General features: G+C 32.2%; 2 protein-coding genes across 4 annotated transcripts; one reads left to right on the forward strand and one right to left on the reverse strand.

Annotated features, from left to right (window-relative positions):
- Window positions 1-155: 155 nt before the first annotated feature.
- REPTOR (repressed by TOR) lies at window positions 156-7,829 on the forward strand. 3 transcript variants are annotated; one of them, XM_076118990.1, is made up of 7 exons: window positions 156-342; window positions 489-1,444; window positions 1,527-1,713; window positions 2,101-2,299; window positions 2,393-2,643; window positions 3,932-4,078; window positions 4,356-7,829. In XM_076118990.1, the coding sequence occupies exons 2-7, from the start codon at window positions 713-715 to the stop codon at window positions 4,448-4,450; spliced, it is 1,611 nt and encodes a 536-aa protein (XP_075975105.1). In that variant the 5' UTR covers window positions 156-342; window positions 489-712; the 3' UTR covers window positions 4,451-7,829. The 3 variants fall into 3 exon arrangements, with proteins under 3 accessions (XP_075975105.1, XP_075975103.1, XP_075975106.1); XM_076118988.1 differs by having other exon boundaries at window positions 156-1,444; XM_076118991.1 differs by having other exon boundaries at window positions 158-1,444; window positions 3,932-4,048.
- Window positions 7,830-11,511: 3,682 nt separating this feature from the next.
- Window positions 11,512-12,559, reverse strand: PSMG1 (Proteasome assembly chaperone 1). Its single transcript, XM_076119512.1, has 3 exons — window positions 12,292-12,559; window positions 11,787-12,208; window positions 11,512-11,708 (listed from the first exon to the last, which is right to left on the reverse strand). Exons 1-3 carry the CDS (start codon window positions 12,378-12,380, stop codon window positions 11,533-11,535), a joined length of 687 nt encoding a protein of 228 aa, XP_075975627.1. The 5' UTR covers window positions 12,381-12,559; the 3' UTR covers window positions 11,512-11,532.
- Between the last annotated feature and the right edge of the window lie 221 nt (window positions 12,560-12,780).

Genomic DNA, 12,780 nt, shown 5'->3' on the forward strand with positions numbered 1-12,780 from the left:
GGGAACATGTAGGTACCTATTATTTTAAACTTCATTTTCACATCTTTTCGATGTGACAGGCAACATTTACTACAACTAAATTGTCAATGGTAACTTGGGCTCACCTCTATGTATGCGGACTCCTTCCACTTCCGTCTGTACACTTCAAGCAAATTTATATACATCTCTTTCTTTCTTCAGTGATTATTAATATTCCCTTCCTCTCTAGTGACCTTTGAATTTGCTGATTAATAATAATAAAATCTTTGTTTACTTCGTATCTGAGCAGTGTTTTTGTTATTGTGACTTCTCGTGTGATAGGATTTTCCTAAAGGATTGTTGTTTTTGCTGCGATTACTTGAAGTGATTAGATTACTCAGTATTTGTGTAACAAAATAACGCGCACGATTGCTTGAAACTGTGTTGTCTAATTTCGTTATCGAAAGTCATTGTGAATATCGAGTGCTTAAATTAAGTATTTTTTTGTTTAGGATTGTGTTTTGTTACAGTTATGTAATCGAAGGATGAGATATTTCAATTTGTTGTCGATAAACAAATACGATATATTTATTTTTCTCTATCTAAGTGGTTTAATGGAAATAAATAAAGCAAATAAAATAGTCACAACACGTGGGTTTCGCTGTGAATAAATCGATAGAGACGTAAGACGCGTGCGCCAATCTCTATCAACAAGACTATTATACGTCAAGGTCACTGGTCACAAACACGTGCGATGTCGGATTCTATTTACACACATGACTTTCTTCTTGAGCCAGGTGTAGAGATAAAACAAGAATCGCCATCAGAATTAGGCACTATGTCTGCCTCTGTTCCAATACCACAGCGTCGTGTCGACGTCGGCGACTTCAATACTGAGCTAGATCTGTGTCTTCAAGACAATTTGGTTGGATCCTACCACAACATGCCTACAATGCAGTACAATAAACTAGCGTTTGAAACTGACACCTCATCTAAAGTGGAAACCTTTAAAATGGACGATGATGATATATTCCAAGTAGACAAAGCTGATTTAATACTTGGCCCAACACTTGCAGAGTTGAATGCAAATCCAGACACTCTATTGGATGATCTTAATTTTGATGATCTACTCCTGCCAGAAGAAAGTGGGTATTGTGTTCAGATTGGAGGTGTGATGAGTGGTTCTCGGCGTCCAAACACAATACAACCAAATAGTATAATGCCTGGGGACAGCCCTTGCAGCCCTTACAACAGAGCACAACTTGCTTTTTCTCCAGCAAGTCAACACAGCTCAGCATCATCTAGTTTTGCTCAGCCTATGAATCAACTGCCTGAATTTTTGCTGAGGATGGATGGCTATAGTGGTGAAATAGCTCTGGGACAGTCTGTCCCGGCCTCTACAGTGTTGCCGCCATATCCTACCAGTATAAAACCACAACATACTCAACTTTCTTCATCTGCACCTACAAATCTTACAATGGAACAGGTTATTAATTTTATTTACTAGTCTTGAATATTATAGTATTGGTTAAATGTGGATGTCATAGTAAACTACTATCTTTAAACAGATTTGGCAACGTCGTGAGCCGCGTAAACATCTGTTGTCCACAAGCTCATTGGCAGAAGCAGGATCTGCATCTTCCCTTTCGGGAGGACTCCTCAGTCCTAGCACTGTAGACTTCTCTCAAGATGAAGATGACCGTGATGTTGAGTCAGATGAAGACAGTGATAGATATGAAGACCTCTCTTCTGATGGTAATTATACCTGAAGTTACTAAATTAAAGAATATAATTTTCATTTTTGCCAACTACTTTATTTTAATCATAAAATAACAGATTTATATTTAAATCTTTAATTTATATTTAAATAAACCCTCTTATTCATAAACACACTATAAACCTATTTTAGTTAAAAAACTAATATAATATGTTTTCTCTTATTCATTTCGCTAAGGAGTGAAAGAAACAAAACTCTTTATAAGCCTGTCATAACTTCATGTATATTTTTATGAATAAGAGGGTAAGTTCTTAGATCCTACCAAAATAGTTGTATATTGTATTATTAAAAACTAGTTTTCAAATCTGTAGTAAAAAAAACGAGTTGATAACTCAGAATAATAATCAAATTTAACCTATTTGCAGAATCAAATGATGAGTCTGAAAGTAAGCCACGTCATAGTTCCAAAAAGGAAAGATATTTTTGGCAATATAATGTACAGGCAAAGGGTCCAAAAGGTCAAAGGCTAATTTTAAAAAATAAATCTGAAGATCCGCACATCCTGAATTTAGTCACTGATCCAGTGTTTAGTCCAAGTTGCAGTGTTAGAGGAATTAAACACAGGTAACATGATAACATTTATTACATTTCTATTGATATCTAAATATATAGTTTGTTTCTTTTTATTATAACTCTTTTATGTATTATGAATTTCAGTGGAAAGGCTAGAAAAGGTGATGGAAATGATTTGACTCCAAATCCAAGGAAATTATATTTGATTGGCAAAGAATTGGACAATTTGGGTAAAGTTATCAATGACATGATACCAGTCAGTGAATTGCCATTCAACATAAGACCTAAAACAAGAAAAGAAAAAAACAAATTAGCCTCTCGTGCTTGTAGACTGAAGAAAAAGGCTCAACATGAAGCAAATAAACTGAAGCTGCATGGCCTTGAACAAGAACACAGTAAGTTCTATTAGGTTTCATTGTATTATGCAGGGGCCGAAACAGGTCAGTAAAGTCAGTAGAAGTCAGTATTTTTGGACCTGGTCAGTAAAAGTCAGTATTTTTGAAAATCGGTCAGTATTGTCAGTATTTTTCCAATCTCAAATGTTTTTTTTTTGGTTTTCCTTTGCTGTTGGCCAATCTTACATTCTCGATTTGCCAAGTAATGATATCTGAGGGCTGCCTTGGATGCTCTATATTATGTGTATGATCTACGTAAATATTGAATGAAGCATCACATGACTTCAAAAAATAGCAAATTAAATTTTACTATTTTTTTGAAATCAATATTTTTGAAGTGAAAACTTCTTTAGCGGTGTTGCGCACTTTTTTTGGAATGGGTAAAAACTTCTCAACTCGCGTCTTGACTCAGGACACGCGACCTGGTCGAAAATTCGTAAGAACTGATCAAAAATTCGTAAGAACTGATCGAAAATTCATAAGACCTGGTCGAAAATTCGTAATAACTGGTCGAAAATTCGTAATAACTGATCGAAAATTCGTAATAACTGATCGAAAATTCGTAATAACTGATCGAAAATTCGTAAGACCTGATTGAAAATTCGTAAGACCTGATTGAAAATTCGTAAGACCTGATTGAAAATTCGTAAGACCTGATTGAAAATTCGTAAGACCTGATTGAAAATTCGTAAGACCTGATTGAAAATTCGTAAGACCTGATTGAAAATTCGTAACAAGCGATCGAAAATTCGTTAGAGTTTTTGGTGTTCAATGGAGTTAATTGGAGTTTATTAGAGTTTTTGGAGTCTATTGGACATTTAACACAATAAAAGGCGGTGCTAGTTGGCTATGGGGATGGTAGAGCCATTGGCTTTATATTTCACACCATTCAACCAAAAAACGGTTTGGAAATGGTCAGTATATGGTCAGTATTTTCGAATTTTTGGTCAGTAAAATCAGTATTTTTGACCATGGAACTTGTTTCGGCCCCTGATTATGTCAATTGTGTCATGTCGTTCTGCCCGCATCTTGGTTGTGAAAAGATTCCTGGGGAAAAAAATCCTTTGTGCTATTCCAAGTACACTGATAGATTACAAGCTAACAGTGTACCAAAAATTGAAATCCTTCAAGTAGTTTTTCATGAAAGAGTTGCAAACAAATTAACATAATCCATCCTCACAAATTTTCACATCCATACTATTGGTAGGATAGGATTGTTTTGAATTGTATCATACATTTCATATATTTAAAATGTGAAGTACAAGGTATATATTTTATATACTTTTAGAACGCCTCTTGACTGGAATTCATCAGATCAAGCAGATATTGAGCAGCCGTATGACTAATAGCCAGAACAATGTCGATTGGAATGCACACATCAAGAACATAGTCAATACAGCCACAGGTAATTACAGTTTAGTCAATACAGACGCAGGTAATTACCACTGTTTTAAGACATCGATTTTAATTGCTTGATCAGTTTGTTTTAATTTATAATATTAACTTGTTAATACAGACCACTACATTTAAGGCACTTTTTTTAATACTTCGACTTATGAGGTGTTATAAATTAATTGTAAATTAATTGGCTCATTTTTTTTATTTTTTTTTTTATAAATAAATCATTTGATAAATTAGTTAATATAATGTATATTGATTTGATAAATTTATAGGCGTTTTTCTAAGCTAATACAGAGTGTAATTTGTTACAGAGGTAAAAATAGCTGGCAAAACGTCGGAATTCGTCAATAAAGTATTGGACAATGTTCGATCTGGACAACACAATGGTGGGTTAACTGATCTATAAACATAACACACTACAGATGTGAGTAACAAAACGAAAGGCTGTTCAATGTACCTCCAAAGTTAATTAGAAAAGAGAGTTTATGTATATCATATAAAAGCTTAATTGTCAAAGACAATTTTATTTTTGTATGGTAACAAGAATAGATTTAGTCACTAGAAGCTTTACAAGGCAACTAGGGGGAATATTAATGTAATCCTCGTCTAATATTATTATTATGCCATAAATTATTAGGTGTCAGTATCATTTATATTTTTAAGTATAATTAGGTTAGTATTTAGTAAACACCAGTAGCAACATAATGCTTCAGGGGCTTACATAAATAACTTACACAAATAAATCACACCTGTGCCAATTTAAAGTTTACTGTTGTCCGAAATTACGACTTTATTTAACCGAATTATTGTGCTACATAATGCTAAAAATCATTTTAGTATTAACTGTCATTGAAATGTGAATCTAGTCGAACATTATATGTATATTATATTCAAGAAAGGTGATTTATTATTCTTGAATACTTGGGTATGTAATTTTATTTGGATACATAATAATATTATACAACAGGCTGAACATAAATGTTTAGGAAAAAATAAATGTATTGAAAATACAAGTGCAATATTATGTTTTCAAAGCATTATTCTTGTTATTTTATAAATATTTAATGTAATATTGTATGTGTTACGACTTACTGCATGTTATTAATTATTGATTAAGTTTTTTTTATTTTATGTGATGCAACAAACATTTATATAAAATGTGGGACAACCGTGATTTATATGTGTATGAAATTGTTTTTACATACTTCTTCATAATACTTAAAGTTTTTCTAAATTTAACATATTTTATCATCTGTATAGATAAAAAAAAATTGTTTATGTGAAGATATTTTATATAAATTGGTTTACGAAATTGTAACTATAAATAAACATTAGAATATAAAAATAGCAAGTAAATGTTATGGCACAATATGAATAATTTAATTATTGATAACTAGTTTTATAAAGTTTTAATAGTAAGCATGGCTTAGCAATTTTATATTTAATACTTGATAATATAATAGTATCTAGGATGACTCAACATTGCAGTGTGTTGGACAGTGGACAGTGAATGTTGCGGGATATTCATTTCCATGTTTGTACAAATAAAATCACAAATTATAAAAAGAAAATATTTTTCACATATTACGTATGTTTTAAATTATAAAAAATACAATCGATTAATAAAAATAAAAGTGAAATCGACATTAAGAAACATAACTGTTTAACGTATTCCACTCATTGATACTTTAGACATCCATGGAAATGAATATTTTCTGTCGAAAAATATTTTATTATGAAACGATCTGCAAAATAAGTGTAGTAATTAATTATCTATATCAAGGTATATGGGTGAATATTTTAAAATAAAGAATGTGTATGGGCCTCGACGCCTATTTGTTAAAAAAAAAATTAATGACATTGTTTTCTAACTCCAGTCAAAATTTAATGGCATGTAGAAAAGTAATGATAAATGTTCTTTCGTGCCGTCAATCGTACCGAGGCGCTCATAGCTAGAGGCCGCATAGTGGTAGTTGAGTTGAGTGTCTTCGTGCTTCTGAGGGCACGTAAAAAGTTGGTCAATCAAGATAACATTTGTTTAGCCATATCAAAAGCCTTTGGCCAACTTTGACATTAGGTTGACCACTAGCCTTGCCTAAATCTTGTATTTGTGTTTCGCCTCAGTGCAGATTGCAACGTCTTGATGTTATATTAATTTAAACACACAACATTTTATGGTGTGTATTGAATATCTTCTATTGAATAAAATTGAATGCCTGAAAAATGTACCCATATATCTATGAGAGCCACACTCGTATTTTATAATCATATCAAAACAAATGTGAATTTATACTTAATTATATTTCAGTTTCATATAAGGAGAGCTCAGGTTTACTATCAATTGTTAATAATTTGATCAATCTACATTTTAGAGTCAATCATTTACATTACTTAGCCTGAAGTAGTTATACTTATTGTTGTATGTACCTATATCAATATTAATATGTGTAGCATGTAAAATATTGGTGTTTGTTCTTGAATATTTTTGTATAAGGGATTTTGAATTTTTTTCCACAATTTAACTTAATAAGAAACACAATAAGCACTTCTGAGTAATATAATTTTGATGGTTGGTGTAACAGTTTTTTTTAAAGCTCTCTGGTCTGTGGCCTTGGTAATAGGTATGTTTAATCATTTACCAATTATTAACTAATCAATACCTAAATGGCAACGAATGTACAAAAATTGGAACGACATACATAACTCATACCATATTTTACCTCAAATTATTGCAGTGAGATAGGTGCCTACCTACTTTTCTTAAATTAATATTTATCGATGTAATAATATAATAAGCATTTGGAAGAATCAAATCATGAATAATGCATGATGCTTCTACGGTGTTGTAGTGAATAAGTACCTACTATAAAGTTTTAACTCTATTTTTCGTGATTGTATAGTGGACTTAAGATAATGTTTCGCTAACTTAGGCTATTCATAAATGTTTTTATTCATTCTTTGAGATGTAGTTGACTGTAATATCACAATCTATTTTTTTTGCTACGACACAGTTGTTATTAGCATTTTGAAACTTCTCAGCATATTATTTTTGTAATGGCCATCGATTTATGTGAAATAATATTGTTATACTAGCAATCCTAGCTCAGCCTGATGTGACAAAACGTGTTTGAGGTTGTTTTTTTAATAACTCATGATAAAATATTATTTTTTATTAGCCTGTCTTAACAACAGAATGTGTAATGCGTCGCAATTGGGCCGTGTTAGTTGGTAAAGAAAATAGGTGCATAATATGTGACCACCTATTGCAAAAGCCTTCCCGTTGCAGATGGCCCTAACAATTTAGTTTTGTCCACGTTCGTACATAACTGAAGGTTACCCCTAAGTTTCTAAAAAAATACATCCATACTTACAAACTGCGTCTTCAAAATGGCGCCTCGTTGATGTAGTGACCTTAGAAAGTAAAGAAAATCAGAGCTTGTTATAAAATCGACACCTAAATTATAACTGGTTATTTTATGGAAATATACTTGTGTGCATCACTGGTTATGAATTTCTAGAACATGGACGAAACTGAAAAAGTCAATACTAAAAAATATAAATCAGTTTAATTCAGTGTTGTTTATTTTATTTTATATACATAGTATATTTTTGTTACATAACAAACCAAACTCAAACTGGTCTGCGATCCAATAGGCTGTGGTTATTTGTAAATTCGTAAGTTTTCTTATGTTACTTTTAATGATTTACTATATTAATAAATATTTTTAAATGATTGTAAAATTATGTTAATGTATTAATGTTGAATAAACTTTTATGATATTACATTTTTTTGTTTTTAATACAGTAAAATAAATCTTTCTCTATCGCTAGAAGCCGATATGGTGTCTGTAGGTATTATAATGTATAGATAGTCATTCTAATTTCAACATTCACTCATCACACCAACACACATTCACGCACGCACGCACGCTTTTTTTATAAGTAATCGCAGTATACATGAGTCCAATCAAGGCAAATATCACACATTTTGCCCATGGGGGTGAGCAGAGACTAAAGCGACTGTACTTTAATTTATATTTACCGAGAATGGATTGACGGGAGATAAACAGAAACAGAAAAAAAATGTGTGTATGAAACTGCTGGACAGTTTAATATGGAAATTTCTTGTAAAATAGCTGTTAGGCATCACAGTAGCATAGGCTATAAACGATTTTGGAAACTAGTGACAGGGTTCTTAAGTCGTCGGCATTTTTTGGTGAGTTTCAGGTCAGCAAATTTATAGGATACTAGCTGACCCGCGCAGCTTCGCTTGCGTCACATAAGAGAGAATGGGTCAGAATTTTCCATGTTTTTGTAACACTTTTTACTGTTACCTACTCTGCTCCTATTGGTCGTAGCGTGTTGATATAAAATATGCTTCTTTTTCACGAAAAATATTCTCAAAATTATTTATATCTCTTAGTATAACGAAGTCGCGCTAAGGCATATCCCCCATTAAAACAGTTGCCATGGCAACGGAATTTTGTTAATTCAATGTCATTATAATATTGATTTTTCGCGACTTCGTTGAATTTTCTGAATTTTCCCGGGAAATGCGTCATTTTCCCGGGGTAAAAAGTAGCCTATGTCCTTTCTCGGGTATCAAACTTTCTCCATACCAAATTTCATGCAAATTGGTTCAGTAGTTTAGGCGTGATTGAGTAGCAGACAGACAGACAGACAGACAGACAGAGTTACTTTCGCATTTATAATATTAGTATGGATTATAATATGTACGTCAGGCTGGCCCGGCCTCATGGAATTTAATAATGAGATTGTTATCAATCCAATGTACCCGGGTATACTAATATATGTAACACCTTCATTTTCAATGTAGGTAACTCTTTTTAAAAGAAATTACGTGCACTTCTTAGTGGCCGGGCCAGCCTGACATTTTCAGCCCGGCCACCTTGTTTCCCACTAATCTACAAAAAATACTGGCAATATTGTGCTACAGATGAAATGTACCCTATAATTTATGCATATGTAACACAAAATCGAATCCTAAAATGCAATAGCATACGAAATATTAGCGGTTGCAGGTGGCCGGGCTGAAATTATTTCGTTAATATAAAACAGTAAAACTGCAACACCTACCAAAAACTAATACCAGTACATAATGAGATATAGAGATATAGAATACATGCAACGCTTTCATTTTAAATTATAATACATATTTAGAAAGAATAATCACTTGAAATTATATTTCAGCCCGGCCACCTAAAAGCGGTAATATTCCCTAAAATCTTATGCCAATTTGTACAGTAAAACCTGATACAGCTATGAAATGAAAGTTACATTCGTTTCGTTTTAGTCGTATACCTTTAAGCCTTCTGTTTGACTAGATTATCAAAATCTGAGAAACTTGCCGAAGAGTGACTATCATTTATTAACTAATTCCAGGACATTTGGTTTGTTGAGTGAAACAAAATGCGTTACTATGATATTTTTATTAATAAACTAAGTAGTATAAATCACACATAATAATTGTTGGATACATAATACCTAAACCTATATATATTTTCTCCGTTTTTGGCTTCACAACATAACCATACAAAGATAATAGTTCACAGACGCTACCACCGATTTTTAGACGGCGCCTGTGTCGCGTCCCAACCTAAGTCGTAAGATATTTTCCCCGACAGTATAGATGCGCAAGAGCCGTGTGTTTTTTTTTTAGTTTTTTGAGTTTAAAGTTTTCAAAACTTTAAATTCAAAGTTGATGTAAAAATCATTATGAAAATCTGTGATTTTTTACCAAGGTATAATAAGTATTTAACCAAAAATTATCTTCTAATATTCTGAATGAATGAATGTTTGATGTTAAGGTAATATTGATATTACTATAATGGAGAATGTTAACAAATTTGGATTATTAGCTCTCCATATTCTCTGTTAAAAATAAAAAATACTAGTGAAAGAATTACTTTGATACGTCAATTAGTTTCCGATTTATAAGTAAAACAAGTTGTAACCGCGCGAATCGGTGTGACGTCATTGTACATTACGCTAAGTCTGGCTCACATAGTCTTTTTTAATAATATTTACTATTATTACACTTTAAATGTAATAAGCAGACGAAAACACAACAAAATACTACATAAGCTATTACATCTACGGCTGTAGACTTGATATTAAGCGGGACGCGGCCCGCGCGGCATGGTGTACTATGACGTCACGCTGTTAGCGGGACTCGATATTTTTTGAAACTTTGAATGCTTGTAAAATCAAAACTACTTGGTATTTTTGACTAAAACAAAAACTAGTTTTCATGTACATGTACAGGCTTTACTGAGTCAAAATTTCAAGCGATTTGGCATACCTAGTAACATTCTCCATTTTTTGATAACTGTGTTATTATCAATGTGTAACCTTTTTTTACATTATTTATGATTAACAATTGTTATAGTACCTAATTAATATAAGTACAAATGTTGTCTAACTAATTTCAAAAATGATTATTAAAAAAATATGACAATTACCAATTTTGTTTCACTCAACAAACCAAATGTCCTGAAATTAGTTAATAAATGATAGTCACTCTTCGGCAAGTTTCTCAGATTTTGATAATCTAGTCAAACAGAAGGCTTAAAGGTATACGACTAAAACGAAACGAATGTAACTTTCATTTCATAGCTGTATCAGGTTTTACTGTACAAATTGGCATAAGATTTTAGGGAATATTACCGCTTTTAGGTGGCCGGGCTGAAATATAATTTCAAGTGATTATTCTTTCTAAATATGTATTATAATTTAAAATGAAAGCGTTACATGTATTCTATATCTCTATATCTCATTATGTACTGGTATTAGTTTTTGGTAGGTGTTGCAGTTTTACTGTTTTATATTAACGAAATAATTTCAGCCCGGCCACCTGCAACCGCTAATATTTCGTATGCTATTGCATTTTAGGATTCGATTTTGTGTTACATATGCATAAATTATAGGGTACATTTCATCTGTAGCACAATATTGCCAGTATTTTTTGTAGATTAGTGGGAAACAAGGTGGCCGGGCTGAAAACGTCAGGCTGGCCCGGCCACTAAGAAGTGCACGTAATTTCTTTTAAAAAGAGTTACATTGAAAATGAAGGTGTTACATATATTAGTATACCCGGGTACATTGGATTGATAACAATCTCATTATTAAATTCCATGGGGCCGGGCCAGCCTGACGTACATATTATAATAGTGGCATCAGAAGAAAAGGGATTTTTTTTTAATGCAGGTATAGTCTCGATTATTCAAAAAAGACTAGACTAATTTGAAAAACCTGTTTAAAACCTACCTTCTTAAATCAGGTTAAGATTTTGATGATGCAAGTCAAGAGAATTCATAGGATATAAAAATAAACTCAGTTAATATTGGCAATTGATGATTGATGAAATAAGTCTGAATAACTGCAGTATTCTATTAATGATGATTTTCCAAAGTAGTAGTTATCTACATGTTTAAAGAAAACAAAGTATAATTGATAAAATGTTTTTAATCAAATGTACAAGTTGGAATTTAATATACTGCTTCTGTTTGCTTGATCTACTTTAGGTATGACATGGAGTTTATCTAGCAAATCCTGCAACTCATAGATTTTCTGCTCTTCAGGATGCTCAATATAGCATACAAGTATGACTGCTGGTTTATCCACAATTTCTCTCAGGGATAGAGCTGAAAAAAAAAATATCAGTAAGCATATAGATCACCTTGATATTCAATGTTTCTAGAAATATAATGTGATAATCTTACCTCCAGCAGCTACTCCAGCTATTATATTAGGTTGTTCCAAACTTGGATATTTACAGTTGATATTTCTAGATGTTTGTGTACTTGTGTTTAAGCTTCTTATGACATATTCTTCATTCACAAATTGTGCTACCTGATATTCAACAAGTGGTTTAGTTAGCACAGCAATCACATCAGAACTTGTTACAATGTATTCTTTCAATAATTCCACTATCTCACTACTCTGAACCAAGTTGTAGTCTTTAATGATGCAAATGTAATTGTTTTCCAACTTAGACTTGTATAAGTGCAAATTGACTTCTGGGATGGAATTAACGTGTACTAATTCATGCTGATTTTTAACCCTGTCGTATAGATATCTGCCTTCCAAAATTATGAAAGTATCAATTTCTGTAGGAGGCTCCATGGTCTTTTGAAGGCGTAATCTGGAAAAGTAATTTACGGTTCTCATAATAACTATGGTAATGTTGAGTCCCATATCTATCATAACATTAATTTGCTTACTTACTCTGGATAGGCTTCTTTTTGTAGTACATCATCCCAGTCTTCCCATGCCGTTCGAGTAGAAGGTTCGCTTATTTCACCAAAACCGCTCATTGTATTGAATGAGATTTTATAGGGTTAGTTACAAAACAGCTATTTATTAGTTATGCCAATATTTCAATAAAAAATATAGTATCCTAGAATTTAAGCGAGTGCTACAGAAAGACCAAGAGCAAAATGTATGTTTTGAAACAGATACAGAATCATAAATTCATGACATGACTTGTCAAATTTCATTTCAAAATTAAATCACGAAGACCAGAGATAATATAAAAAAAATTGGTGCCCAGGGACTACCAGGAATCAGGACCCAAAAACTGCAAACCCTGATTTCATTTTATGCATATAAAAAACAATGGGTACATTTACGAATGTTTGTTACATATATTTTCAGTCTTCGTAATAAAATGTGATGAACAAGCCGTCTCAGCAGAATAAATCATTATGTATTCGA

The sequence above is a fragment of the Anticarsia gemmatalis genome, chromosome 10 (assembly GCF_050436995.1).
Source record: "Anticarsia gemmatalis isolate Benzon Research Colony breed Stoneville strain chromosome 10, ilAntGemm2 primary, whole genome shotgun sequence".
NCBI lineage: Eukaryota > Metazoa > Arthropoda > Insecta > Lepidoptera > Erebidae > Anticarsia > Anticarsia gemmatalis.